Source organism: Eublepharis macularius, chromosome 9 (genome assembly GCF_028583425.1).
Source record: "Eublepharis macularius isolate TG4126 chromosome 9, MPM_Emac_v1.0, whole genome shotgun sequence".
Lineage (NCBI taxonomy): Eukaryota > Metazoa > Chordata > Lepidosauria > Squamata > Eublepharidae > Eublepharis > Eublepharis macularius.
The window spans coordinates 3,752,376-3,778,033 of NC_072798.1; the positions used below are offsets into that span (position 1 = coordinate 3,752,376).

General features: G+C 49.4%; 1 protein-coding gene across 1 annotated transcript in view; it reads left to right on the forward strand.

Moving 5' to 3' along the window:
• The first annotated feature begins 697 nt into the window (after nucleotides 1-697).
• The window catches only part of STRIP2 (striatin interacting protein 2), a 46,379-nt gene continuing 21,418 nt past the window's right edge, over nucleotides 698-25,658 (forward strand). Inside the window, exons 1-7 of the mRNA XM_054989463.1 lie at nucleotides 698-773; nucleotides 8,792-8,861; nucleotides 18,819-18,893; nucleotides 21,313-21,540; nucleotides 22,371-22,491; nucleotides 23,372-23,440; nucleotides 23,763-23,869. Coding sequence (XP_054845438.1) covers nucleotides 21,459-21,540; nucleotides 22,371-22,491; nucleotides 23,372-23,440; nucleotides 23,763-23,869 — 379 coding nt within the window. The 5' untranslated portion in view covers nucleotides 698-773; nucleotides 8,792-8,861; nucleotides 18,819-18,893; nucleotides 21,313-21,458. The remainder of the gene's footprint in view (nucleotides 774-8,791; nucleotides 8,862-18,818; nucleotides 18,894-21,312; nucleotides 21,541-22,370; nucleotides 22,492-23,371; nucleotides 23,441-23,762; nucleotides 23,870-25,658) is intronic.

Below are 25,658 nucleotides of genomic sequence, written 5' to 3' on the forward strand. Positions count from 1 at the left end.
TTCGTTTATTGCCTGCCCTCCCTACAAGCTGGCTCAGGGCGGGTAAGAACATTAAATATACAATAAATACAATTCACAACAGCCGTGTAAGGTAAGGACTTGCAGTGTATAATCCACCCTGGGTCCCAGTGAGAAAGGTGGAATAAAATAAAATAAGGACAGCGGGATTTGAGTCCAGGAGCACCTTAGAGACCAAGATTTTTCGGAGTCAGACCTCCCTTCTTCAGATTCAAGGATATGGGTCCAGATATAGCCTGTATCTGAAGAGGGGAGCTGCGACTCTCCAAAGCTTGCTCTCTGAAAATCGGGTTGGTCTCTAAGGTGCTCCTGGACTCAAATCCTGCTATTCTACTGCAGACCCCCATGGCTACCCGCCTGCCTCTGAAAGGCCACTAGGCAAGGCTGCCTCTGCACTCGGTGCATGCTCAGAGACGGCGAGAACTGCCGCAAGCCCAAGCCCCGCCCCGTCCTGCCGGCCGCCCTGGCGACAGCCCGCCCTCCGGCCTCTCCCCCCGCCCCCGCCGCCCCCGCCAGCCAATGGCGGCGAGGGGGTGTGCGAGGCCGGCCCCGCCCCAGGCGGCGCGCGGCCAATGGGGCGCGGGTGGGCGGGGCGCGGGCCGGGAAGCGCCTCTCCGGCCCCCACGTGGCTGCGGGCTGCGCCGAGCCGAGCCGAGCCGAGCCGGAGCGGCATGGAGGAGGCGGGCGGGGCGGGCCGCGGCAGGGCGCCGGCCAAGGGCAGGGAGCCGCTCCGCCCGCAGCGCCAGGAGTCCGAGGTGGGCCGCGCGGGGACCCGGGAGGGTCCGGCGGGGCTGGGCCGGGGGAGTCCAGCTGCCCCGCGGAGCGGAGCCCCTTCCCGGCTTGGCAGCCTCGCGGCAATGCAGCCCCGGGAGGGAGGGAAGGAGGGCAGCCCGCGACCCGCCCCCCTCCCTCTCCCTTCTCTGGCTTGCAGCGGGGCAGGAGCGGGCCGGCCGGTGGCCGTACCGGGCGGGTCTCCCCGGGGGCTCCTGGGCGGGAACAGCTGCAGGGGGGCGTCGGGCTCCCCCCTCCCCCGTGGCCGCCTGGCCGAGCCCTGCGCGGGGGGCGGCTGATGTTCCGGCACGAGCCCGCCCCTTCGCTCTGGCCGTTGCTCCGGGGTGCCGGGCGGCGATACGGGGGTGCAGGCAAGGGGGGGGGGTCCTGCCGCTTTCCCTGTCGATTGCAACCCCCCCCCCAAGACTGACAGCGCAATCCTAAGCAGGGTTACTCCAGTCTGAGCCCAGTGGTCTTAAACTGGAGTGACTCTGTTTTGGATTGCACCGTTAGCCCCGCGGGCCCCCAAATGCCACCCTTTGGTTCTCCGATGCCTTTTCCACTCGCCTTTTCTCCAGGGAGATAAGGGGGGGCGTAATTCCTTGGCTGGCTAGGGTGAGAGTGAGGACCCAAGGTTTGGCGCTTTGAGGCTGGCTTCCCCACATCCAGGCGGCACCTGGGAGGTGCATGGGGAACCCCCGGGGTCCGCAGTGCCTTTTGGTCAGGGGCTCCCCTGGCAATCTCTCCTTGCCTTTTCTTCCACGCCATTTGGGGGGACCTGGTGCGGGTGATCCCACACACGTGTATCGTAACATCTCAGGGCTGCCATGAGGAATGACTTGAAGATAGCCCCCCCCATCCCAGTATCCTATTTCCAACAGAGGACAGCCAGCCAGGTGCTTTTGTGGGTCATGTGAGCAGGATATGGAGCACTTCCCAGCTGGATATACCAATGCCCAGTATGGAAAGGCAGACTGCTCCTGAATGCGGGGGTTCCCTTTGGCAACCATTGTGAATACCCGTTGAGAGGCCTTTCCCCTCTTAAATGTATCTCATTCCTTTTTAGAGCCCTCTAAGTTAACAGTTACCTTTGTATCTGGTGGCAGAGAGTTCCATAAGTCCATGCTGCATGGTGTAAAGTTGTTTTTTCCGTTTCCCACCCGCATGGGCCTGCCATCACAACTGATTTATCTTATTGGGAATTGTTTTAGTTTATTTTTTTAGTGAAGTGCCTTGAAAGCTGTTATGGTATCTCTAAATATGGTAAATATGTTTTTCTCCACTTACGTCCTGCTCTTCCTTTAGTCTGCTCTGGGTGGTGCGTGCAATTCTTCCCTTTTTTTGTCTTCACAACAGCCCTGTAAGGTAAGAGAGGCTGAGAGAGACTGACCCAGCCCCCAAATCACCCACTGCGCTTTATGGAGGGCTGGGATTTGAACCCGGTCCTAGTCTAATGTCACGTTTCTTCAAAGCTGCAGTGCTACAGAAGATCCCGGGGCTTGCTTGCCCCGCGGCTGGCTGGCATGGCTAGAAGGGGGTCTTTGGCATGCTAAAAGTCACAGGCTCAATTGCCAGCCTTTCCAAGGGATCGGACCAGGGAGCAGAGGATGGGGCAGGTCTCCAATTGAGACCCTGCAGAGAACGGAAGATTCAAAGCTTGGTGGGCTGGTGGTCTGCCTTGGAATCGTACAGCCCTGGCAGGGCATGCCGCCGGGAAGGAACAAATGGCATTGCAAAAAATTAAGAAAGTTCCGGTTCTTATCTCAGGAGAGGGAAACACAGCCATTTGGAGCCGGTGGTTGAAATAAGATAAGCAGCACGCAGGCGGGCCGAGTGGTGGGCCCTCATTGGACAGAAAGGTGGCGTGAAAGTATTTTATGAATAAGTAGAGTCAGTTAACATTCACAGATAATCTCTCATGCATCCCGGATCCTGTAAATATTGCTAGCTTTCGGTGCAGCCTCCTCATAAGCTTGCGTAAGGCTGCAGCCACGGGGCACGATCCACAGCAGGTGTTCTTATGCACAAGCCCTGTTCTCTTCTGCGTTCTTCAACTAATAAGTGGGTGGTAAAAGCGGGTACTCTTTTAATTGCGTGTCGTGAAACTGGAGCTACAACTTTGCTCTGGGTATGTGTGAGAGTGTGTGAAGTGAGGGCCTCCGGGAAATATTTTGACAAACATTTTGGCAACGTTTGAAAGTGCGCTCCCCTCTCCCCCAGCTCTCTACAGCCATTCATTATGGAGTTTGGTGTGGAATGTACTTGCGCTGAGTGTCGTGGGAACGCACTGGGAATGCGCCTGTGGAGTTTCTGGTGACTGCATCTTCCCAGTATGGTGCCATTTTAAAAACTCCATTTTGACATGTTGCAGGTTCTTATGCGCCCCTTTTAAAAACAAATGCATGGAGGAACTTGGGAGGGATAAAAGAAGAACTCCCCACCACTCCTGATGTGGTGATCTTTGCTTCTTTTTGTAAGTGCACACCGTTTCAGGAAAATTGGGACATAAGTTCCAGGCCATTAAGCAGCCCTCCAAAGGTATTTTCTTGCCTCTTCCAAAGGTATTTTCTCGCCTTCTCCTGCTCCATGGCTGGCTGGGTGAGTTGCCAGAGGTGTTCTGGTGGTCACCGGTAGCTCCATGTGCTGCTGGGCCCCCAGGGCATGTTGGTGCCCAGGCAACCTGAAATGGCTGCTTGGATGGTGAATGGGCAGGTCCCTGCTGTTGATATCTTGTACTTCAATGGCTTGGAGGTGCCTGGGTGTTCCTCTGTGGGCTGATGTAGCGGTTAGAGTGTTGGACTAGGAGCTGGTTTGATTCCCTCCTCTGCCGCGAAAACTTGCTGAGTGACCTTAGTCCAGTCACAGACTCGGCCAAGCCTACCTCACAGGGTGGTTGTTGTGAAGATACAATGGAGGACAGGAGAATGAAGCAGGCGGCCTTGGGCTCCCAATAAAATAAATAAATGCTGCAGCCCACCAAAGCACTGTGGATTCTCGTCCTGAGGCCCAGGGGTCTTGTAAAAGGTGTTTGGCGGTGGAGGTGGGGCGAATTTTGCTACTGGGCCTTTGGCCAATCTATCTGGTGCTTGCTGGACATTCCAGCACCCCCTGATATTAAAGGAAAGAGTGCTAAGTTTCAAAGGCAACCTGAGCTGAAAGAGCTGTGTGATGTGGTGGTTAGAGTGTCAAGCTAAAACCTGCAGGAGACAGGTTCAAATCTCTACCCTGCCGTGATGCTCACAGGGTGATGCTAGCTCAGTCAGTCTCAGCCTGACCTACCTCACAGGGTGGTTGTGGGGATAAACTGGGGGACAGACATAAATTCTGCCCCAAGCAACTTGGGGGAAGGGTGTGGTGGATGATTCCTCCTGCTTTCCAAGTGTCTCCCAGATGCCGTCTTGATGCTCATTTGGGTGAACATCATATCCTGGCAACATAATTTTTTGCATGCTTGTGGGACAAGATACAGGCAGGTGACTAAATGTGCCTTCTGCCCTAGATGGAAGGCGTCTCTTTGGGGAGTCAGTAGCTCCGCATTTGCCACTGATGCGAATACGCGCATGCAGATCTTCGAGAGTTCATTGCTTTGGCCAGCACACCGTGAACTTAACACAATGTACCAAGTGTGTCCGTATTGTGTGGGCGAACAGACTTGCACAGGAAGGGACTCTGGGACAGAACAGCCTTCTGTCAGCTGGGGAAGATTTTCTTTGTTGAACTGGCCCAGCCTTGACCTCGTCTTTCCTTTTTGTAACATTTCTGCCTTTAAAACCTTATTTTTAACTCTCTCTCTCTATATATTTAACTATATAAAAATAGGTTGGATTAACTACACATCTTTAACAAAAAAACTGGGGCAGTTACCAATGTGTGACTCAGACCCCGTTCCTTTCTTCCACCGAATTAATGAACAGCGACTGGTTCTCCCAAAACTTTCTTCCTGCTGCCTTCTGTTCATCCATTGATTGGTCAGCAAGCCCAACAATTTACCTCTCTATTCCTTTCCCCTCGACAATCACTTGTTCCTATCGCAGTGGCTGTAGCAGTCAGACAGTCGGTTGGTCTCCGGTGGATCGTTCTGCTAATGGCGCTGCTTTCCTTCAGTGGAAAGGCTCCTTACACCAGGAAGCATAGCCATTAGTGGAATAAATCCACCCGACGGCCCTCTCTTGCTCCTTACCTATCTATCTTCTGTTGAAAATCCCAAATGAGCCTCAGCTAATTGCCTTCTTATCAAAGGAAGACAAAGACTTGCTGGTTAAGGCTAGAGTCTCATTCTCTTCTCCCACCCTTCCCAAAAAATCTGTCTGGCATTCTAACGTCTGCCAACCTCAATGCTTTCGGGCATCAGAGCAGCCGCATTAGTTTTTTCTTTGTCTTAGCATTTGGAATTCAGTGGTATACTGCTGCTGAACATGGAAGTTCTGTTGAGCAGTCAATGCCTGATGGCAGTAGAAGGGCCAGTCTTCTACTAATCTATGATGAGTATCAAGTCAGGTTACCTATTGAAATATTTCCCTGTGTTCAGGGTTGAGTGGGGGGCATGTTTTGACGAAAAGCAAAGGGTGCGTGCTCTCTAGCAAGGGGTTTCCTTCCTGTGTTTGAAGGAAGGGGCTTGCGTGAGAAACCCTTCTGCAGATTTGGGTCCGATACCATGAAGATACTTTGTATGGTTTGGTTTCAGGGCTAGATAGGAGATGGGAGCTTTTGGCTTCTGGAATTCTTTTTATTATTATAAATTTTATTCAAAAGAGAAAAAAGAGACACTTGAAAGTGCATAAAGGACCTTGAAGAGAATAATAAGATTTAAACTACAACAGAAAATATAAGCAAGATATATAATGACACAGCAAAATTTCATAGTATCGCTGCTCTCCCTCTCCTCAGTTACTTATACCCAAAATTTTATACTTGACATTCGATGTTCAGTCATATGCATAACATTTTATATTCAACATTTTAAAAATCTTAGTTTTATAATTAATCTTCATCAGGGCTTTTTTTCAGTGGGAACGCGGTGGAACGGAGTTCCGGCACCTCTTGAAAATGGTCACGTGGCCGGTGGCCCCGCCCCCTGATCTCCAGACAGAGGGGAGTTGAGATGGCCCTCTGCCACTCTGTCTGGAGATCAGGGGGTGGGGCCACCGGCCACGTGACCATTTTCACCAAGGGCTATTTAAACTTTAAAAAACTCCTGCCTTGTTCCAGCTGACCCAAAGTGACATCATTGTGCGGTCCTGAGAGTGTGCGTGCATGCACATGTGATACCAGGGGCACCACCTCCCGCCAAGAGTTGCCCCCTATGCTGGCAACCCACTGAGTTCCACCATCTCTTTTCCCAGAAAACCCTAATCTTCATCCATGTTAATTATTCTTAATATTTCTTAATTTCCAGTTACATATTCAAAGAAATCTCACCATTTTTCCTGGAATTCCTGTGTTGGCCTATGCATACAATTTATAAGTGGGTACTAGACCAAATCAAGCCTGAATTCTCCCTAGAAGCGAAAATGACAAGACTAAAGCTATCGTACTTTGGTCCCATCCTGAGAAGACCAGATTCTCTGGAAAAGTCAATAATGCTAGGAAAAGTGGAAGGCAGTAGGAAAAGATGAAGACCTAAAATGAGATGGCTGGTCTCAATCAAAGAAGCCACGTCCTCCGGTTTGCAGGATCTGAGCAAGTCTGTTAATGAGAGGATGTTTCGGAGGTCTTTCCTAGGGTCGCCATAGGTCGGAGGCGACTTGATGGCACATAACACACACACATCAGCATTTTATATTCCACATTTTAAAATTTTAACTTTGCAGTTGATCTACTTCCACAATAGCCATTCTCGGTTTTACCTAAGTTTCTGCTATCTATTCCAAAGAGAAAATCTTCCTTTCTGCTTCTGTGATTCTGAGCAATGTTTCTCTGTCCGGATCTCCTTACCAGACCCCAATCGGAGCTATTTAGTGGCTTGTCAAGGCAAGATCTTGTAGCGGGACCTCCTTTCATTGAACGGGATGGGGGTCTACGAAGGCCCAAAGCAGCGCTTGCAAGATCGGAGGGAGGCTGGCTGTGCCACACGATCAGTCGCCTCACGCGAAACGCCTCCGGTGTATAAATTTTATTTAAGTTATAAACAGTAAACATTAAAGATTAAAAAACACAACAATAAAAAACACTAACAATACATATAAACATGAAATACCAAACAAGACAAACAGCTAGTAATAATAAAAAGAAAATACAGTTTAAAAAGATAAGAAAAAGACAAACACTAAACTACAAATTGAGTTCCGATTTTCTCCACAACTATATATCGTTTTCAGTCTCGGTTATTCTATGTTAAAATAAGAGCCCTCCTTATCTACTGTTCATGATTCTTAATCCATAAATCCAGACATCATCAAATTACTATAATCTGTTTCATGTAAGAAGTCTGTAAATGGTTTCCATTCATCCAAAAATGTAGATAAGATCAGTGAAATAGTAAAGAGTCCAGTAGAACCTTTAAGACCAACCAAGTTTATTGTAGCATAAGCTTTCGAGAACCACAGCTCTCTTCATCACATGCATCGTCAGATGCTTTGTCAGATCTGACAAAGAGAGCTGTGGTTTTTGAAAGCTGTCAATGCATCTGACGAAGAGAGCTCTGGTTTTCGAAAGCTGTCAGTGCATCTGACGAAGAGAGCTGTGGCTCTCGAAAGCTTATGCTGCAATAAACTTAGTTGGTCTTAAAGGTGCTACTGGACTCTTTACTATTTTGCGACTACAGACTAACATGAACTGCTCTGGATCTAATAATCTAATATCAGTGAAGTAAGTTTTGCCAATGACGCAAACTCCAAAACTTTTATTCCCCACCGCCAAGCGAAACCCAACAAGGGCTTTTGGGAATCCATTTGCCCAGGGTGTTTGCATTTTGAGGCCAGAGTTGTTGAGGGAAAATTAGAAAATGGACCAAAATCCTGGACAAAATTAAGAGACCTACTGTCAAGTAGGAACAAACTGCATTTGAAGAATGGGAATGTTTTGCTGAATATGTCTGTTTTTTTGGAGTTAGACTCCAACTACCTCTGTACTTACCTTCCAAGCTTGAAACAGACAGTTAGCATAATCGTTATCCCTGACAGGTGGAGGGTTGCGTTCAAGCCCCACCCGTGCTGCAGGCGCTGGGAGGGACCCTGGGCAGTAACTGTTCTCCCTGCTGCTGTAAAATGAGAAAAGCAGCCTACCTCGTAGGGGTGTCTGAGAAAACAAGGTTTGAAAAGCACTTTGCTCCTTCAAAAAAAAAATCAAATCAATCGTTGAAGTACCACTTTCAATTTTGGTGATGTCAGGGTGATGTTAGATTGACATTAGATTGCCCTGTGCGATGATGTCACTTCCCGGAACTGATGTCATCATGCCACCCTGGGAGCTTGTGTGCGTTGTGCCAGGTCTCCCCGTCCTGCTGGGAGGGCAAAGGGCACCTGGCAACCTTAGTCTGATGCAGTATGAGGCAAGTTCATGTGTTCATGCATGCCAGTGTGGAAAACCATCTTTTAAGCGGTGGGCTCCCTCCCCTCCCATTTTTTATGCCCCAGTTATATTCCATAGGAGGAAGGGACCGTTCAGCCTAAACAAAGCCGCAGGGCCTGGTGGAAAGGTTGGGTGAAACTAATGGATGTTGAAATGCAAAGAGCAGCTTCCCCAGGGAAGACCCTGACGCAGCCCATCAAGATCCGGCCCTTGCGCGGATCCATGTGGAACGCCTCGAGCAGAGAGGAGGAAACCTGACGCGGCTTTGCATGCGAGAGAGGTTCACAATGGAGAAAAGGGGCAGGTGCCAGCCGTCTTTCAGTGCACTCGCGCCTGTGAGAGTGCGGTCCCACTCCTGTGGCCTCTGAGCACATTGCTGTCCGTGCGCGGATTGGGGCCTGCCTCCTGGAGCCAATTCCAGTGCCTCTCCGGCGGATTGTGCATTTTGTCATCTCCTGTGCTGGCCTCAATTAAACGGGCTTTTGTGTTGCAGGGCTCTGTGGACTGCCCCAACCTGGAATTTGAGTATGGAGATGCTGACAGCTGCGCTGCTGAGCTATCAGGTAAAATGGTGCTGGCGGGGGGGGGGGGGGGGGATAAGGTCACACCTTTGAAGTCCTCAAACCGGTTTGGTGTAGTGGTTAAGAGTGCCAGGACTCTAATCTGGAGAACTGGGTTTGATTGAAGCCAGCTGGGTGACCTTGGGTCAGTCAGAGCTCTCTCAGCCCTGCCCACCTCGCAGGGTGATTGTTGTTGGGATAATAATAAGAACACACTTTGTAAACCGCTCTGAGTGGGCGTTAAGTTGTCCTGAAGGGTGGTATATAAATCAAATGTTATTATTAAGACAGGATGGTAAGTAAAAAGAAGGGACTCAGAGCACAGGCAGAGCTATTCCAGAGACTGGAGAATGATGTTTTGCGTATCTGTGTACACATGCTCATGTGTGTATGCGTGTGCATGCACACACTTATGTATGTGTGTGTGTATATATATATAGAGAGAGAGATCTCCAGCCTTTGTGCATATATAGTTCTCTGGTCTGGCCAAGTGGTCTTTTCAGTTTTCATGAATCACTGCGAAACCGTGTTTCCTAAAAGCAGAACTGAGCTGCTGGCCCTTACAAGAAGCTCCGAATCCTGTTCTGTGCTGCCTTTGGCAGTCTAGCAGGTTGTTTTCACCTCCAGCACCCCTCCCATCCCCAACTTGCAATTTCTGGAAGTCAGTCAAAGACATCTAAGTGTTTCCGTCCTGAAAATAATCTCCTGGCTCTCTGGAGAGAAAATGTGGCCCCACTGGATTCCGCTCTTAGGAGCTGTCCTAACAAAAGGGAGACACTTTGTTCTGGGGGTGGGGGGGTGGGGTGGGGAGTCCAAGGTTTCCGGTCCTCCCAAGTCCAGCACTTCTCTCCCATCCTGGGTCTTCGCATCCTCTGCAATGCACCCTCTCCCCCAGGCCTTTGGTTTGCATCCATGTAGAAGTGGCACACGCCCAGGAGTTGATGCCAGTGGGGTAGCTGTGGTACTTTATTGCGGCAAGATACAGCAGAAGTCCAGGGGCACCTTAAAGACTAACATTTATCACAGCAGGAGCATCCATGAGTTGAAACTCGCTTCTTCAGAAGAGGAGAAGAGGCTATTCCACATCCTTGTAGAGGAGAGGAGAGGCTATTCCACATCCTAGGAGAGGAGGGGAGAGGCTATTCCACATCCTAGGAGAGGAGGGGAGAGGCTATTCCACATCCTTGGAGAGGAGAGGAGAGGCTATTCCACATCCTTAGAGAGGAGAGGAGAGGCTATTCCACATCCTTAGAGAGGAGAGGCTATTCCACATTCTTATAGAGGAGAGGAGAGGCTATTCCACATCCTTATAGAGGAGAGGAGAGGCTATTCCACATCCTTAGGAGAGGCTATTCCACATCCTTGGAGAAGAGAGGAGAGGCTATTCCACATCCTTGGAGAAGAGAGGAGAGGCTATTCCATATCCTTATAGAGGAGAGGAGAGGCTATTCCACATCCTTATAGAGGAGAGGAGAGGCTATTCCACATCCTTATAGAGGAGAGGAGAGGCTATTCCACATCCTTAGGAGAGGCTATTCCACATCCTTGGAGAAGAGAGGAGAGGCTATTCCACATCCTTGGAGAAGAGAGGAGAGGCTATTCCATATCCTTACAGAGGAGAGGCTATACCACATCCTTATAGGGAAAATCACAGAAGAGGTTGATGACAGTCACCTGCTGTGCTGCTGGGAGGAAATGGAGCTCCTGTGCTGGATTGATGACACACACACACCCCTGATCACACCCCAGGCAGTCCCTTGGGTGTCTTGGCTGGAGGGTTGGCCCTGTCTCTTCCCAGCCTAGACAGGGGGAAAGGGGGGTGGGATCCCATCCCAGAGGCTTCTCCCTTGCAGGGCCCACCAGCGCCCAGAGCAGGGCTTCACCTGCAGCCCAGCCCTGTGTGTTTGCAATCCTCCTGTCTCCAGTGGGGCTCGCTCTCAAGGGAGTCTGCGTTGGTTTGCAGCCAGTTTTCCATTTAATATTTTTTCATTCCTTTGCATCTGTTTTTTTTAAAAGCCTGTCTGTTGCACATGTGTAGAATAATACAGACCATTCCAACTACTCTTTGAAGAAAAATTTCACTGCTCATTGAACTAAACCCATCACATTGCACAACAGAGAGGGACAGTGTGGTCAGCCCTGGCGCCAGGGTTTCTGGCGCTGGAGGCCAGCCTCGTGCACGCTCTGCACGCACGCGCCCCAGACTGCGTGATGACCGTGATGACATCATCACGCAATGCCGCCGGCCGGTGGCTGGGGCAGGACGAGGAGGCCGCCCGCATGCCCCATGCCGCCCCAGCCGCCTGTCGTTCCTGGCCTGTGTCTGCTGCGCAGGCTTGGGGGCGGCCAGTAGCAGCGCGGGCCTGGCCGGTGGTGGCGCAGGATGCGCGCCTCTGCCCCCAGGGCCCCCTCCGGTGCCTGTGGCCCCCGCCTCATGGCTTCAGCGGTGGTGCCGGCCCTGAGTATTGTGTAGCAGTTAGTGTGTCAGACTAGAATCTGGGAGACCCAGCTTCGAATCTCCACTCTGCCCTGGAAGCTCACTGGGTGACTGTGAGCCAGTCACACACTCTCAGCCTAACCCACCTCACAGGGCTGTTGTGAGGATAAAATGGGGGAGAGTTTGGGTCCCCTATTGGGGAGAAAGGTGGGGCGTGAATAACAACAACAACAACAACAACAGAACTGCAAAAGACGGCGCTATTTGAAAACTTATATCAGCTTAGCAAGGCCAATCAGTAATAACGTGACCTCTGCTAATTGTTGATTGTGTTTCAGATAATTTGAATAATAATAATAATAATAATAATAATAGGTCTCTGGTGGAAACGTATCAGCTCAGCAAGGCCAATCAATAATAACGTGACCTCTGCTTATTGTTGATTGTGTTTCAGATAATTCGAATAATAATAATAATAATAATAATAATAATAATAATAATAATAATAGGTCTCTGGTGGAAACGTATCAGCTCAGCAAGGCCAATCAATAATAACGTGACCTCTGCTTATTGTTGATTGTGTTTCAGATAATTCGAATAATAATAATAATAATAATAATAATAATAATAATAATAATAATAGGTCTCTGGTGGAAACCTATCAGCTCAGCAAGGCGAATCAATGATAACGTGATCTTCATTTATTATTGATTGTGCTGTGTGAAATTTGAATAATAATAATAATAATTAATAAACTCTTCCAATATACATCTGTGCAAAACTGCCATTGTTGTTAATATTATTTATAGTCCGCCTTTCACGTCGCCAAACTCTGATCTGCAGAACTTCTGAGGAGTGTTTTTTGTCCTGAGTGCAAAGTCTGCACAGCTACAGCTGTTGATTTGCTCTCTCTTTGCTTTCTGCTTCGAAAATAGACCTCTCTTGCCTGCCAGATTCCCTCGCAGAACAAGAGCTCTTCAATAGGGGGGCGGGAGGTATAATGAGAGTGTTCTATATTTATAGAGCCTCTTTCATCTGGAAGGATTTTGGGCTGCCGGAGGTGCCAGGCGTGCGGAAAGGTGACATCTCCTGGCAGCGGCAGCACAATGGAGAAGCTCTCAGGTGGGGGTGGAGGGGTTTGAGCTGTGTTTTCACCCCCTTCACACACACCCTAGTCTTGGCCAGGCTGGTCCTGTGGGCTGCTGCACTCGAACCCAGACCGGAGTGTGTTGGCCCAGTCCAGGCTCCTTGAGACAAGAACCCATGGCTGGATTTATTTATTATTCTGGTTTTTTTTATCCCACCTTTCTCCCTAGGAGATCAGCTATAGTTTTCCCCTTCTCCATTTTATCTTCACAACCACCCAGTGAGGTAGGTTAGGCTGAGCGCGACTGGTCCCAAGGCACCCAGTAGCTGAGTGGCAATTCGAACCCAAGTCTCCCAGATTGTAGTCTGACATGCTAATGGCTATACTGCACTGTGCAGTGATGTGGACAGCAAATGTCAGACCCCAAAGAGTACGAAGTGAGCGGTCCTCTGCAGTTGATCAGGCAAGGCCAGAAGCCTCGGCTCTGAGTATTTATTCCCATCCAGGCCAATCTAGAGGCTTTGTACTGCTGGCCAATCACATGGCTCTATGTTGTGCCACACCTGTTCCCTTCTGTATTGTGGGCACAGACAGCTGCCGTAGGCCATTCTCCAGCCTCGGGATCATACCCGGCCTGCTCCCCTTGTTCTCTGAGAACACCTTTCTGCCTCATGCTCTAGGCTCACTCTCCTACGCAAAGGCACAAAGGTGCGCACAGCATAGGCAGTGCGGGATTAGACTGGCAGTTCGGCACGACCTCTCCCTCCAGAAGCGTTCAGCAAATGGATGCTAGTATAGTTAGGATCCCCTTGGTGGGGCTGGCTGCTTGCCCAGTCCAGATATTCCATGAAGCCAGGAATGCCGCTGGGCGGCGGTAGCGGCGATCTTTTATTTCATGAGCATGTCCGTAGCTGGCAACAACAGACTTTTTAACAGCAGACTGTTGAAACATGTGGTGACTGTCTGCCAAGCTCGGTCGAATCAGAGGGACGCACGCTTTGATGAATCGTTCCCGTTTGTGGAAACTTTGCCCAAGGCTGGTAAAACTCCGCGGATGTGTTGCATGTTCGTAAAAGTTAACATCACTGTCTCACAAGCGGAATTTCTTTTTGTGATTAGTGTAATTACCAAGACAGGTGATGATAATTTAGATGACAAGAGAGAGAGAGAACATAAAGTTAGGGCTTTAAAAATGCTTCATATAGTATTCTTCTGACCAAATATCCACTCTGTTTCCTCCACCTTTCTAAGAAGCAGTGGGTTCCTGTAGCCATCTGATCCTGCAGCAGGGAGTCCCTCAGGTGGATTATACACTGTGTGAAACAGTGGTTTGGCTTTAAAACTTGCTGCCTCTCCATTTAAATGCATTAAGTTGGATTTGGGGTCATTCATTGAGAGATCGGTTTATCCCAGTTCACTCTCTGGGCTGGTTGACCTTCCTTATGGCTCCTTCTGGAGCAGTGCCTCCACCCCTGGTGTAATGTGAGACTGGGAGCTTTCCAGGTAGAGCAGCTGTGATCTTTGGTGCACGTTGCAGATTGTGGAGGGGTGGCATGCATGTTTGTACCTGCTGCTCCGTTGCCAGAAAACGGTTGGTGCTTTGGGGAAACATATGAGCCAGCATTCTGCAAGTTTGGACATCTCCCGTCGGAGGCAGCCCTCTTGCTGCCTAATCTCTCCCGCCAAGTCCAGGGCTTCCAAGAGGATAGGGTGTTAGAGTGCACGCCCCAGTTTATAGGATATTCCCCTCTGTGCCTGTGGCAAAAGATCTGTTCTGTGTCCGTGACTTTTAAATGGGCCAACTGGGGCAGGGCTGGTGAATTCCCTTTATATTGTGGCCTCTTCGCTCACCCCCGTCAAAACCAATTTGTCTTGCCTGAACACCAACCCCCCCCCTTAATTCTGCCCCTCAAGCATTTCATCTGACCTTTCTTGTCCCATTGTCACTCATGTCTGAAAGGTGACACGATCAGAAGTCCACATGGGTGATACAGCATAGCTAATAATAATAATAACAACAACAACAACAACATTCGATTTATATACTGCCCTTCAGGACAACTTAATGCCCACTCAGAGCAGTTTACAAAGTATGCTCTTATTATCCTCATGACAATCACCCTGTGGGGCTGAGAGAGCTCTGAGAGAGCTGTGACTGACCCGAGGTCACCCAGCTGGCTTCAGAGGGAGGAGTGGAGAATCAAACCTGGCTCTCCAGATTACAGTCCTGCCGCTCTCAACTACTACACCAAACTGGCTCCATGTAAAATGACCCCCCCCCTCCCCGGCTTTGATTCATTTTCATAGTTAATGTAATACTGCATTGGCCCAAGATGGATAATTCCCCATTTTGAATTGGGGGGGAGAGGTCCTTAAGGTTACTGACTGAATTCCCAGTTGTGTGGGGGGGGGATCCCACATTTTGTGTCAGCCCCTGTGATTCCTGGATCCCAGTGTGGCGCACTGCTTAGAGTGTCGGACTAGGATCTGGGGGACCCAGATTCGAATCCCCACTCTGCCATGGCTGCTTGTGGATCACCTTGGGCCATTCACGCACACTCAGCCTAACCTACCTCACAGGGCTGTTGTGAGGATAAAATAGAGATCAGGCGAATGATATAAGCCACTTTGGGTCCTCCATCAAGGAGAAAGGCAGGGTATAAAAGAAGTAAAATTAAAATTTCTGTTAAGTGATGGGAACATTCTATGGATGGGAATTTTTTGGGTTTGAGGGTCCCCCTCAGAAGGGCTCTGGCTATACTTATAGAGCATCTTCCATCTCAAGGGATTCCAAGTTCTGTGTGTGTGTGTTGAGCTGTGTTATTTCTTTGTTTGGTGTCTCCTCTTTCTGTTGGTACACAAACAAGTCTCTCCTTGCATAGCACCAGGGCTTTTTTTCAGCTGGAACGCAGTGGAACGGAGTTCCGGCACCTCTTGAAAATGGTCACATGGCTGGTGGCCCCGCCCCCTGATCTCCAGACAGAGGGGAGTTGAGATTGCCCTCCGTGCAGCTGAGCGGCACAGAGAGCAATCTAAATTCCCCCCTGTCTGGAGATCAGGGGGCGGGGCCACCAGCCATGTGACCATTTTCACTGAGGGCGATTTAAACTTTAAAAAACTCCCCCCTTGTTCCAGCTGACCCAAAGTAACGTCATTGTGCGGTCCTGAGTTCCACCACTGAGTTCCACCACCTCTTTTCCCAGCAAAAAAGCCCCGCATATAGCACAGTCACAGGAATTCCGCATGCCATCACAGCAAATGCCAGGATCGTCGTCTGGAGAGGAGGTGTCTTAGGATGTCAGCTTGGAAGCGCCGGCTCTGCCCGTGTTCCAGTGGCAGTGGGAGGGGCTGCTCGGGGCGCTCCCTCCACCTGCTTCCGTGTGGTACAGGGGCTTTCTTCCCTTTTGCCTCAGGGTCTCTTGCTGAGCCTGCCAAGCGCCTCTCCCCAGACTGGGGGCTCTTGTGTCCTTGTTTGGGAAGGGGTCTTTGCACCCATGTTTGCCGAACCAGCCCTCCGTAGAAGGGCTGCTGTTTTTAGCCCTGGGGTCTCTTGTTGCTAGACAGGGCTGGCGAGAGCATTTTGTCTGGGCGCACTCTTCCAGAAGCAAGCAAGGGAAAGAAGGCGCCTTTTGTGATGGGGTTCCCATCTTTATTGTTTTCTGGCAGGGATTTTGTGCTTGGCACACCTTGTGCTGCAGGCAGGAACTCAACTGGTGCCCCTGTTTGCACGTCCCCCTTGGCCTAGAGAGGTCTTCACTTGGTCTTTGACCAGGCTCTGTTAGGATGTCAGGCAGTTGCCCGCCTTCTTAGGCCTGCTGTATCCTCCCTCCCCTCTGCCCATGGACTGGGGAGTCTCAGATTCAAATCTTGCTAGAAGAACGCTCGGTGAAGCTAATCTCCGCAAAACCGGGATAATCATACGGCGCTTACAAGGGTTTTACCAGGTCACGCGTGCTCTGGATTTTCTAAAGTGCAATGTGCTTGGCAAGTGTTAGGCCCCTCTTTGTATCCATTTATTTTCAACTCCGCTCTTGTGTGCTGTTCAAAGGCCTTTTTTGTGCTAAAGTATATTTTGCAACAAGCCAAGTCGGATAAGCGATGCAAAGCGAGGTCGTCCACATGTTTGCATCATTCTGCTTTCTCTAGCGGGAAAGGAGGGGCGCGTGTAGCTCTTCAGAGCTCTCAAGACTGAGGTCTGGTGGGGGCAGCCCCCCCCCTTGGCTTCTGAGACCGCCAGGCACTGGGTGGCCTCTGGGCGAGCATTCATTCTTTCCTCCTTGGCTGGCTATCAGGTTCTCCTCTCTAGCAGTGCAGCTGCTGCCATGAGAAATGGATGTGGCACGTGGCATGGGTGATAGGCTTGGGTGGCGCCCTTTGCCACTCTGGCTTATAAAAGCCTGAGGTGACAGAGAGAGCCGATGGTGTGGATCGCTGTCCCTCTTCAGTTGGGAACGGCTCCGTTTCTATTGTAAACTCTGCAGGTTATGTAGATACTGTGTGCGACGGCAATAAAAAAGGCCAACGCTATGCTGGGGATTATTAGGAAGGGAATTGAAAACAAATCAGCTAGTATCAAAATGCCCCTGTATAAATCAATGGTACGGCCTCATGTGGAACACTGTGTACAATTCTGGTCACCACACCTCAAAAAAGATATTATAGCACTGGAAAAAGTGCAGAAAAGGGCAACTAGAATGATTAAAGGGATGGAACACTTCCCCTAGGAAGAAAAGTTAAAGCGCTTGGGGCTCTTTAGCTTGGAGAAACGACGACCGAGGGGTGACGTGATAGAGGTTTACAAAATTATGCATGGGAAAGAGAAGGTAGAGAAAGAAGTATTTTTCTCCCTTTCTCACAATACAAGAACTCATGGGCACTCAATGAAAATGCTGAGCAGTCGGGTTAGAATGGATAAAAGGAAGTACCTCTTCACCCAAAGAGTGATTAACACATGGAATTCACTGCCACAGGAGGTGGTGGCAGCTTCAAGAGGGGATTGGATAAACATATGGAGCAGAGGTCCACCAGCGGCTCTTAGCCACAAGGTATAGATGGACCTCTCTGTCTAGGGCAGGGATGCTCTGTATTCTTCGTGTTTGGGGGCAGGCAATCAGTGGGAGGGCTTCTCATGTCCCTTCCCCACTGGCAGACCTCCTGAGGACACCTGGGTTTTGGCCACTGTGTGACACAGAGTGTTGGACTGGACGGGCCACTGGCCTGATCCAACACGGCTTCTCTTATGTTCTTATGATTGGCATCTATGGAACACTTGGGGCATGCAACCTCAGGACGGGCCTTAGCTCAGCAGGTAGAGCCGCTGCTTTTCATGCTGAAGGATGCAGGTTCTATCCCCAGCATCTCCAGTTAAAGGATTTTGGTTCACAGGACTGGAATGGACCTTTCTGTACCCAAGACCCTGGAGAACCACTGCCAATCAGAGCAACCAGCTCTGAACTGGATGGATCAAGAGCTGCACGTAGAGAGTGCGTGTGTTATGTGCAGTCAGGTCAACTCCGACCTATGGCAACCCTATGAAGGAAAGACCTCCAAAACGTCCAATCATTAACAGACTTGCTCACATCCTGCAAACTGGAGGACGTGGCTTCTTTTTATGGAGTCCAGCCATCTCATTTTAGGGCTTCCTCTTTTCCTGTAGCTTAATTTTGATTCGGGGGGGAAGAGTGGTGGCTCAGTGGCAGAGCGCTGCTTATGCACGCACAGGGATGCGGGTTCGTGCCCCAGCCAATCCAGTAAAAGGGTGGCAGGCGGCAGGGAAGCCCGTGCTCATCCTGAGACCCTAGAAAGCCTCTGGCGGGCAGAATGAGAGACCACCGATTGGACTTGGCGGAAGGCGACCTCGTCTCTTCCTCTGGCTCTGCCCTTCCCCGCCCCCACCGTCTGGGCATTGCAAAGCCTGCTGTGTTGCAAGTGATGCCTCCTGCTGATTGCGTTGCACACTGTGATGAAATCCATCCTCTGCCGGGAAGAACCAGGTTGCTTTGGGATAACAAAATGGCCACGTGGGGAGAGGATTTCCTGACTGTGTGGCCTGCAAGACACAAGTGGAAAGACGGCATCCCCTGGTGTGTCAATATCCCGTCGTTCCTCCCGGGGACTGTGTTTGAGTCTCACAACAACCCTTTAGTGCAGGACTGTTTTGAGAGGCAGCAAAGCGGCCAAGGCTGCACGCTAAGCTAGGCTGGGCGTTGAACATGTTTTTTTTTTATTGTTCTTGCTCATTGAGTGTTGGATTGGATTTCAGTGAGAAAGTTGGACAATAAATAAATAAAATAATAATCATGTACCCCAGCTTCATTGTTCTGCTCTAGGTGGTCCTTTTAACCATCATCCTTTCCATGAAAGGGATTGGTGGGCCGGCGCAAACCAAGGCGTTGTGCTGGACGGCATTGATTCTTTTTTCTTCTTTGTCCAACAGAACTCTACAGCTACACAGAAGAGCCAGAGTTTGCCATCAACAGGAAATGCTTTCAGGAGGATTTTCAGACCCAAGGTAGCTTTCTTGCATTAGACAGCAAATTGGAAACATGGGCCTGTTGGGTTGTGCCAGAAATACAGGGCTCGCGCAAGAAAATTCTGAGCTCAGACCAGATCGCTCTTCTTTTGCGTGGAATTAATAAGTGGGCTTCGTTCTGAATCTCGTTCTGCAGAATTATTAACGGGGTGGTAGTTCTTTTTTGTTGCGAAGAGCGATGTGGCAAAAAGGGTGCGCGTGCAAAGGACAGAACAGTGCATTGACTGGAAAATACTGTAGTCTGTGACCCGGCAGTGGGGTCTTTTGCCAATCCTGACTGCAGTTAGTTGTTCAAACTTGTTTCCATATGGAGGTCTAGATCCTTCCTTTAAACTTTAAAAGCCCTGACATTTTCCCTTGGGAAATTACATTTTGCATTGAGGCACTGCAAACTCAATTTGTGAAGTCTCAAGATGTAGTTTCAACGGTTTAGATGTTGAATCAGCTTTGGAGGAATGTATTTGCAATAATCCTGGGAGCAAACAAAGGTTTTATTACTTTAACGTTCAGCTGTATAAGGACCTTTGTGCATGTACACTGTGACAGCAATTTTCTGTCTTCATTCCAACAAATTAAGGAGAATTTATATTTTTATCAGAAGTACTGAAGAAGGTACATACAACAGTACTGAAATGAATTAGACCAGGGAGTGTGTACTGTTTGCTCTAGATTATTGTCTCCTACACCATAAAAGGTGAGCCGTATTGGCGATGATTCACCTTTTATTTCTGTGCAGCTGCTGGTGGTGGGAAGGCCGGGCGTGCCTGCACTGCCTGTCCCAGCCCCATTGGGCCGAGCTGGTAGCTGTGGTGGGAATGCCCGGTCCAGCCGCCCTGCCCTCCCCTGGCTGGGATGGGGATGCAAAGGAGGCATCCATGCCAAGCCTAGCTGCCCTGCCTTCCCTCGGCCGGGATCGGGCACTGCAGAGGGGCAATGCCCGGCCTGGTCACTGTGCCCTCCCCAACCAGATCGGGATGCCGTGAAGGGGGCAATGCCTGGCCTGACCTAGAGCCCGTTGTATTTTTTCCCCCACAACGAGCTTTGTTGCTAGTTTTTTAATATTCTGTTCAGACTTTATTCTGGTTATCCTTATATTGTGGGAATTTGATTCCCCACTCTTCCACTTGACGCCAACTGGGTGACCTTGGATCAGTCACAGCTTCTAGGAGCTCTCTCAGCCCCACCCACCTCAGCCCCACCCATCTCACGGTAATGACATACTTTGTAAACTGCTCTGAGTCTGTAAACATTAGATTTATATACTGCCCTTCAGGATGACTTAAGCGACTATCTATCTATCTATCTATCTATCTATCTATCTATCTATCTATCTATCTATCTATCTATCTATCTATCTATCTATCTATCTATCTATCTATCTATCTATCCATCCATCCATCCATCCATCCATCCATCCATCCATCCATCCATCCATCCATCCATCCATCCATACATACATACATACATACATACATACATACATACATACATACATACATACATACATATATTTAAAAATATTTTAAATTATTTATAATTTAAAATATATAAAATATATTATAAATATATAATATATTTAATATATATATATATAATGTATATATATATGGATAAAGTGTGCTATGAATGACTATTCTCATTTCTCACTATGAGAAAAGTATATATTTAAGTGGATATTGTATTCTTTACGCCGAGAATTATTGTAATAATTACACAATATTATGAGGCCATTTTATGTGTGTACGGTGCCCTCAAGTCATAGCTGACATATGGCAACTCCTGGCAGGGTTTTCATGGCAAGAGACTAACAGAGGTGGTTTGCCATTGCCTGCCTTTGCAACCCTGGTCTTCGCTGGAGGTCTCCCATCCAATTACTAACCAAGGCTGACCCTGCTTAGCTTCTGAGATCTGACGAGATCAGGCTCACCTGGGCTATCCATTCCAGCCATACACTTGCTTATTTAACTGTATTTCATTGTGGATAGTTCAGGTGGGTAGCCGTGTTGGTCTGCAGTAGAACAGCAGGATTTGAGTCCAGGGGCACCTTAGAGACCAACAAGATTTTTTCAAGTGTATAAGCTTTCGAGAGTCACAGCTCTCTTCTTCAGACAATGTATTTCATTGTAGAACCTTGTGACATTTGATAACAATATATGCATAGTTGTCATTTTCTTCATGCATGGTGTTGTGAGGTCCTCCCCATTTGATTTGTTCTTCTGGGTCACACAGTGGCCAACCACTTGCTCTGGAGGGCCAACAACAACGAGGCCTTCCCCCAAAGTTACCTCCTGGCTCTGTAATTCAGGGGTTCACTGCCTCTGGATATAGAGTAGCAAGGCATTTTTTTTTGCAACTGAGAGCGGTTGACAGCTGTCAAGATTGACTCTTTTGCCTTAAGACCCTCCTGGAGTCCTGGAACGCGGAGAGGGAAGAGCCGTGCCATTCGGTCAGCTGAGATTTGTCGCCACTCCAGCACGTGTCTCTCCTGCAGCGAAGGGGCGCCGGTGGTCGGAGCTGGATGCATCTCAGCAGAAGGCCTACGTGATGCGGCTGCTGGACGGGCTGGAAGTGGTCAACAGAGACAAGAGGCTCAAAGTGGCCAGGGCAATTCTGTATCTGGCACAAGGTAATCCCGAGGCACGTGATAGATCAAGATGGGCAGCCGTGTTAGTCTGTCTGTAGCAGTAGAAAAGATCAAGAGTCCAGAAGCATCTATAAGACCAACCAAATTTGTAGTAGGGTGTGAGCTTTCGTGAGTCACAGCTCACTTCTTCACTATCTGCAGAAGTGAGCTGTGAATCATGAAAGCTCATCCCCTACCACAAATTTGGTTGGTCTTATAGGTGCTTCTGGACTCGTGCTCTTTTCTATCAGGCATGATGCTTGCAGTTCGTACTGAGCAGGAATGGTGATGCAGGGGAAAAGAACGTTCTTTTTTTTTCTTCAAGTGGTGGTGGAGAGTGCCCTCAAGTCATAGCTGACTCATGGGGACCCCTGGTGGGGTTTTCATGGCAAGACACTCACAGAGGTGATTGGCCATTGCCTGCCTCTGCAACCCTGGTCTTCCTTGGAGGTCTCCAATCCAATTACTAACCAAGGCCGCCGCTGCTTAGCTTCTGAAATCTGACAAGATCGGGCTCCCCTGGGCTATCCAGGGCAGGGCTTTTGTTCGAGTAAAACTCTCTTTACTGTAGAACTTACTTTTTGGAACGATTGACTTTAGAGTGTCCTGGGCTGCCTTTCAGTGCCGCTCAGACCCTGCAGATGGTTCGCAATAGTCCTACCAATGCAAAACTTCCATTCATCGCACAGCTCTGTTTCGTGCGGGGTGGCGGCTCTTGCCATTTTGCATGGTCTATATAAGGAAGCTTTATTCTGATTTCTCAGTGTCGGAACTCAAAAGCCGAGGAAAACATGACTTGATGTCTCTTCCCCCTCCCCTCCTTGGTTTCCCAGGGGTCTTTGGGGAGTGTGAGACCGAGGCGGAAGTCCTCCACTGGGCTCGCTACAACAACTTCCTGTTGTACCAGATGGGAACGTTCACAGCCTTCCTGGAGCTGCTCAACATGGAGATGGCGTAAGAAGGTCTTTTGGCAGAATGTCCCCCAAACTCTGCGCTTGATGAGTGCCCCTCACCTTTAAGCTTGTTCTTGGAAGTAATTTTAAGGAAAGCAACCCCCCGCCTCAATTTTTTTAAAGCGCTCTCTGTCACATTCATATGTACATATGTAGATGTTAATCTGTGGGACTCATTGCCACATGACTTGTAAAATGGACAGGAGAAATGGCATAAAGAGATGGCCAACGTCTGTATTTTCGGGACTACTCTAATAGCCTTGGCAGCGCCTTGGGAACTGGAAGTGTATTTCTGTGCATGTAGGAAGTGTGCGCACGTAGGGCTCTCTCTCTCTCCTCATGATAGGTAACACTGCTTTTTCAAACATAAATTCCGTGCTCAGGATCCGGCGATTGTGGGAGGCCAGCACACACATATGTAAAATTCAAGGCACATCATGTCATGTGTAGAGGGCTGCACAGAGAGAATGAGTGTGTCAGGCTCCGTGGGCAGCCTGGAGCAGAAAGAGTTTTGTTATCATACGGCACGTGCGCTCTGATGAAGGCAGGGTGCTATGAAGAAATCCCCAAAGAGCGCGTCTGGTTTTCTCTTACCCGTTCATCTGACTCGACAGCGCCTGCTAAAGGGTAACTGGAGGCCGATATAAGAGGTTTGAGGGTGGATCCAACCTCTGGGTGGGGTTGGCCATTCCATCCGTGGAGGGTAGGTCTCCTGGTGTTCTGGGGTGGAGGCTGCTACTGCTGCACCACCTATAATGTGAAGGGCGTAGGCAGGCTGAGTGCTATGCCTGCCTGCCTGCCAGCGTGAGTTGCCAGCTCAGTTGCCAGAGAGAGGACCTGCCAGGTCGCCTTTTGACAGTGATTTCCCTGTTTAATCCCAGAAACAGCCAAGCATGCAGCAGTGCCCTGAGGAAGCCAGCCATCTCCCTGGCCGACAGCACTGCCCTCAGGTGAGCTTCGACCGCTGCGTTGGGGTGGAGGGTGCCTGCGAGCGTGGGAATTGGGGCCCTCTTTTCTCACCTGCCTGTGAGGTGATCTATGGCCTAGTTCCAGACTGAGGGAGAAATATGGCACCAAGTTCTGGAACTGGGAGGCCCAATTCCCTACAAGCCCCCCGCCCCCATCTCCCTGACCCAACCATGTGGGGGTGGGCGAGTGGGGAAAAGATAGCTCTGGGTGACTCGAGTGAGCAAGCCAAGTCTTCAGCGTTTCAGACAGGGAGGACCCTTGTGTGTGGTGGGGGCATCAGGTGTCTCTCTGACCTGCCTTCAGGCTGCTGCTGAGCGTCATGTACCTGATGGTGGAAACCATCCGGGTGGAGAAGGAGACAGACCCGCCGGAGTGGAAAACCTCCCGAGAAACCTTCCGGACCGAACTTAGTGAGTCTGTCACTTGATTTGGGATTGACCAGTCAATGCTATAAAATGGAACTGAACTGGGAGGGTAGGAAGCTGTCCAGCCTTAAAAAGAACAGCCAGAACTTTTCAGAACTTTACATTTATCTCCGTTGAAATTCATTTTATTTGTTTTAGCCCAGTTTTCCAGCCTGTCAAGATCATCCTGTATCCTGAATCTATATTCTACTGTATTTGCTATCCCTCTCAATTTAGTATGACAACCATCTTGAAGTACTTGAAGGGCTGTACTATAGAGGATGGTGCGGAGTTGTTTTCTGGTGCCCCAGAAGTCTGGACCAGAATCAACGGGTTGAAATTAAATCAAAATTGTTTTTGGCTAAACATTAGGAAGAACTTCCTGACAGAGCGGTCCCTCAGTGGAACAGGCTTCCTCGGGAGGTGGTGGGCTCTCCTTCTTTGGAGGTTTTTCAGCAGAGGCTAGAGGGCCCTCTGACAGCAATGCTGATTCTGTGAACCTGGGCAGATCATGACAGGGAGGGCAGGAAGGATTACATCAGTGCTTAGTTCTCGTGGCCCCTTCTTACATGCCCAGGGTAATGCTGGTCGCCGCTTTTGGGTCATAGATCCAGAGGAGTTAGCCGTGTTAGTCTGTAGTTGCAAAATAGTAAAGAGTCCAGTAGCACTTTTAAGACTAATCAACTTATTTGTAGCATTTGATGCATCTGATGAAGAGAACTGTGGTTCTTGAAAGCTTATGCTACAAATAAGCTGGTTAGTCTTAAAGGTGCCACTGGACTCTTTACTACTTTGGACTCAGGAAGCAACTTTCTCCAGGCCAGATTGGCCAGGGATCCTGGAAGTGTTTTGCCATCTTTTGGGCATGGAGCAGGGGTCACTGGGGTGTTGGGGGGAGGTAGTTGTGAATTTCCTGCATTGTGCAGGGGGGTGGACTAGATGACCCTGGAGATCCCTCCAACCCTATATGATTCTAAGTTGTAGTGGAGTTCTGCACATGAAACTGCCTTGTAATGAATCAGACCCTGGGTCCATCAAGGTCACTATTGTCTACTCTGACTCCCAGGCAGAGGTCTTTCACATCAGCTGCTGCCTGGTCCTTTTAACTGGAGATGCTGCTGGGAATTGAACCTGGAATAATAATAATAACATTTGATTTATATACCGCCCTTCAGGACAACTTAATGCCCACTCAGAGCGGTTTACAAAGTATGCCATTATTATCCCCACAACAAAACATCCTGTGAGGTGGGTGGGGCTGAGAGAGCTCTGAGAGAGCTGTGACTAGCCCAAGGCCACCCAGCTGGCTTCAAGCGGAGGAGTGCGGAATCAAACCCGGCTCTCCAGATTAGAGTCCTGCCCCTCTTAACCACTACACCAAACTGCATGCAAAGCAGGGGCTCTTCCGCTGAGCCACGGCCCCTCCCAATCTCTCCCTTGAGTGGAGCGTTACAACCTGTGCGCAGATCAGGAATCCCTGCCCAGAAGAAATCCAGCATGAACATATACCCTACAGGGGGAAAAGGGGTTATGTACTTTTTTGCATTAAAAAAGCCCAAATTCAGCCTCCAGTATAAATGTTATGTGACGCAGCAGTCGGTGTTTGACTAGGATCTGGAAAACGCGGGTTCGAATTATTATAATATAATAATAACATTCAGTTTATATACCGCCCTTTAGGATGACTTAACACCTACGTGGAGTGGTTTACAAAGTATGTTATTATTATCCCCACTACAATAATCACCCTGTGAGGTGGATGGGGCTGAGAGAGCTCTGAGAGAGCTGTGACTAA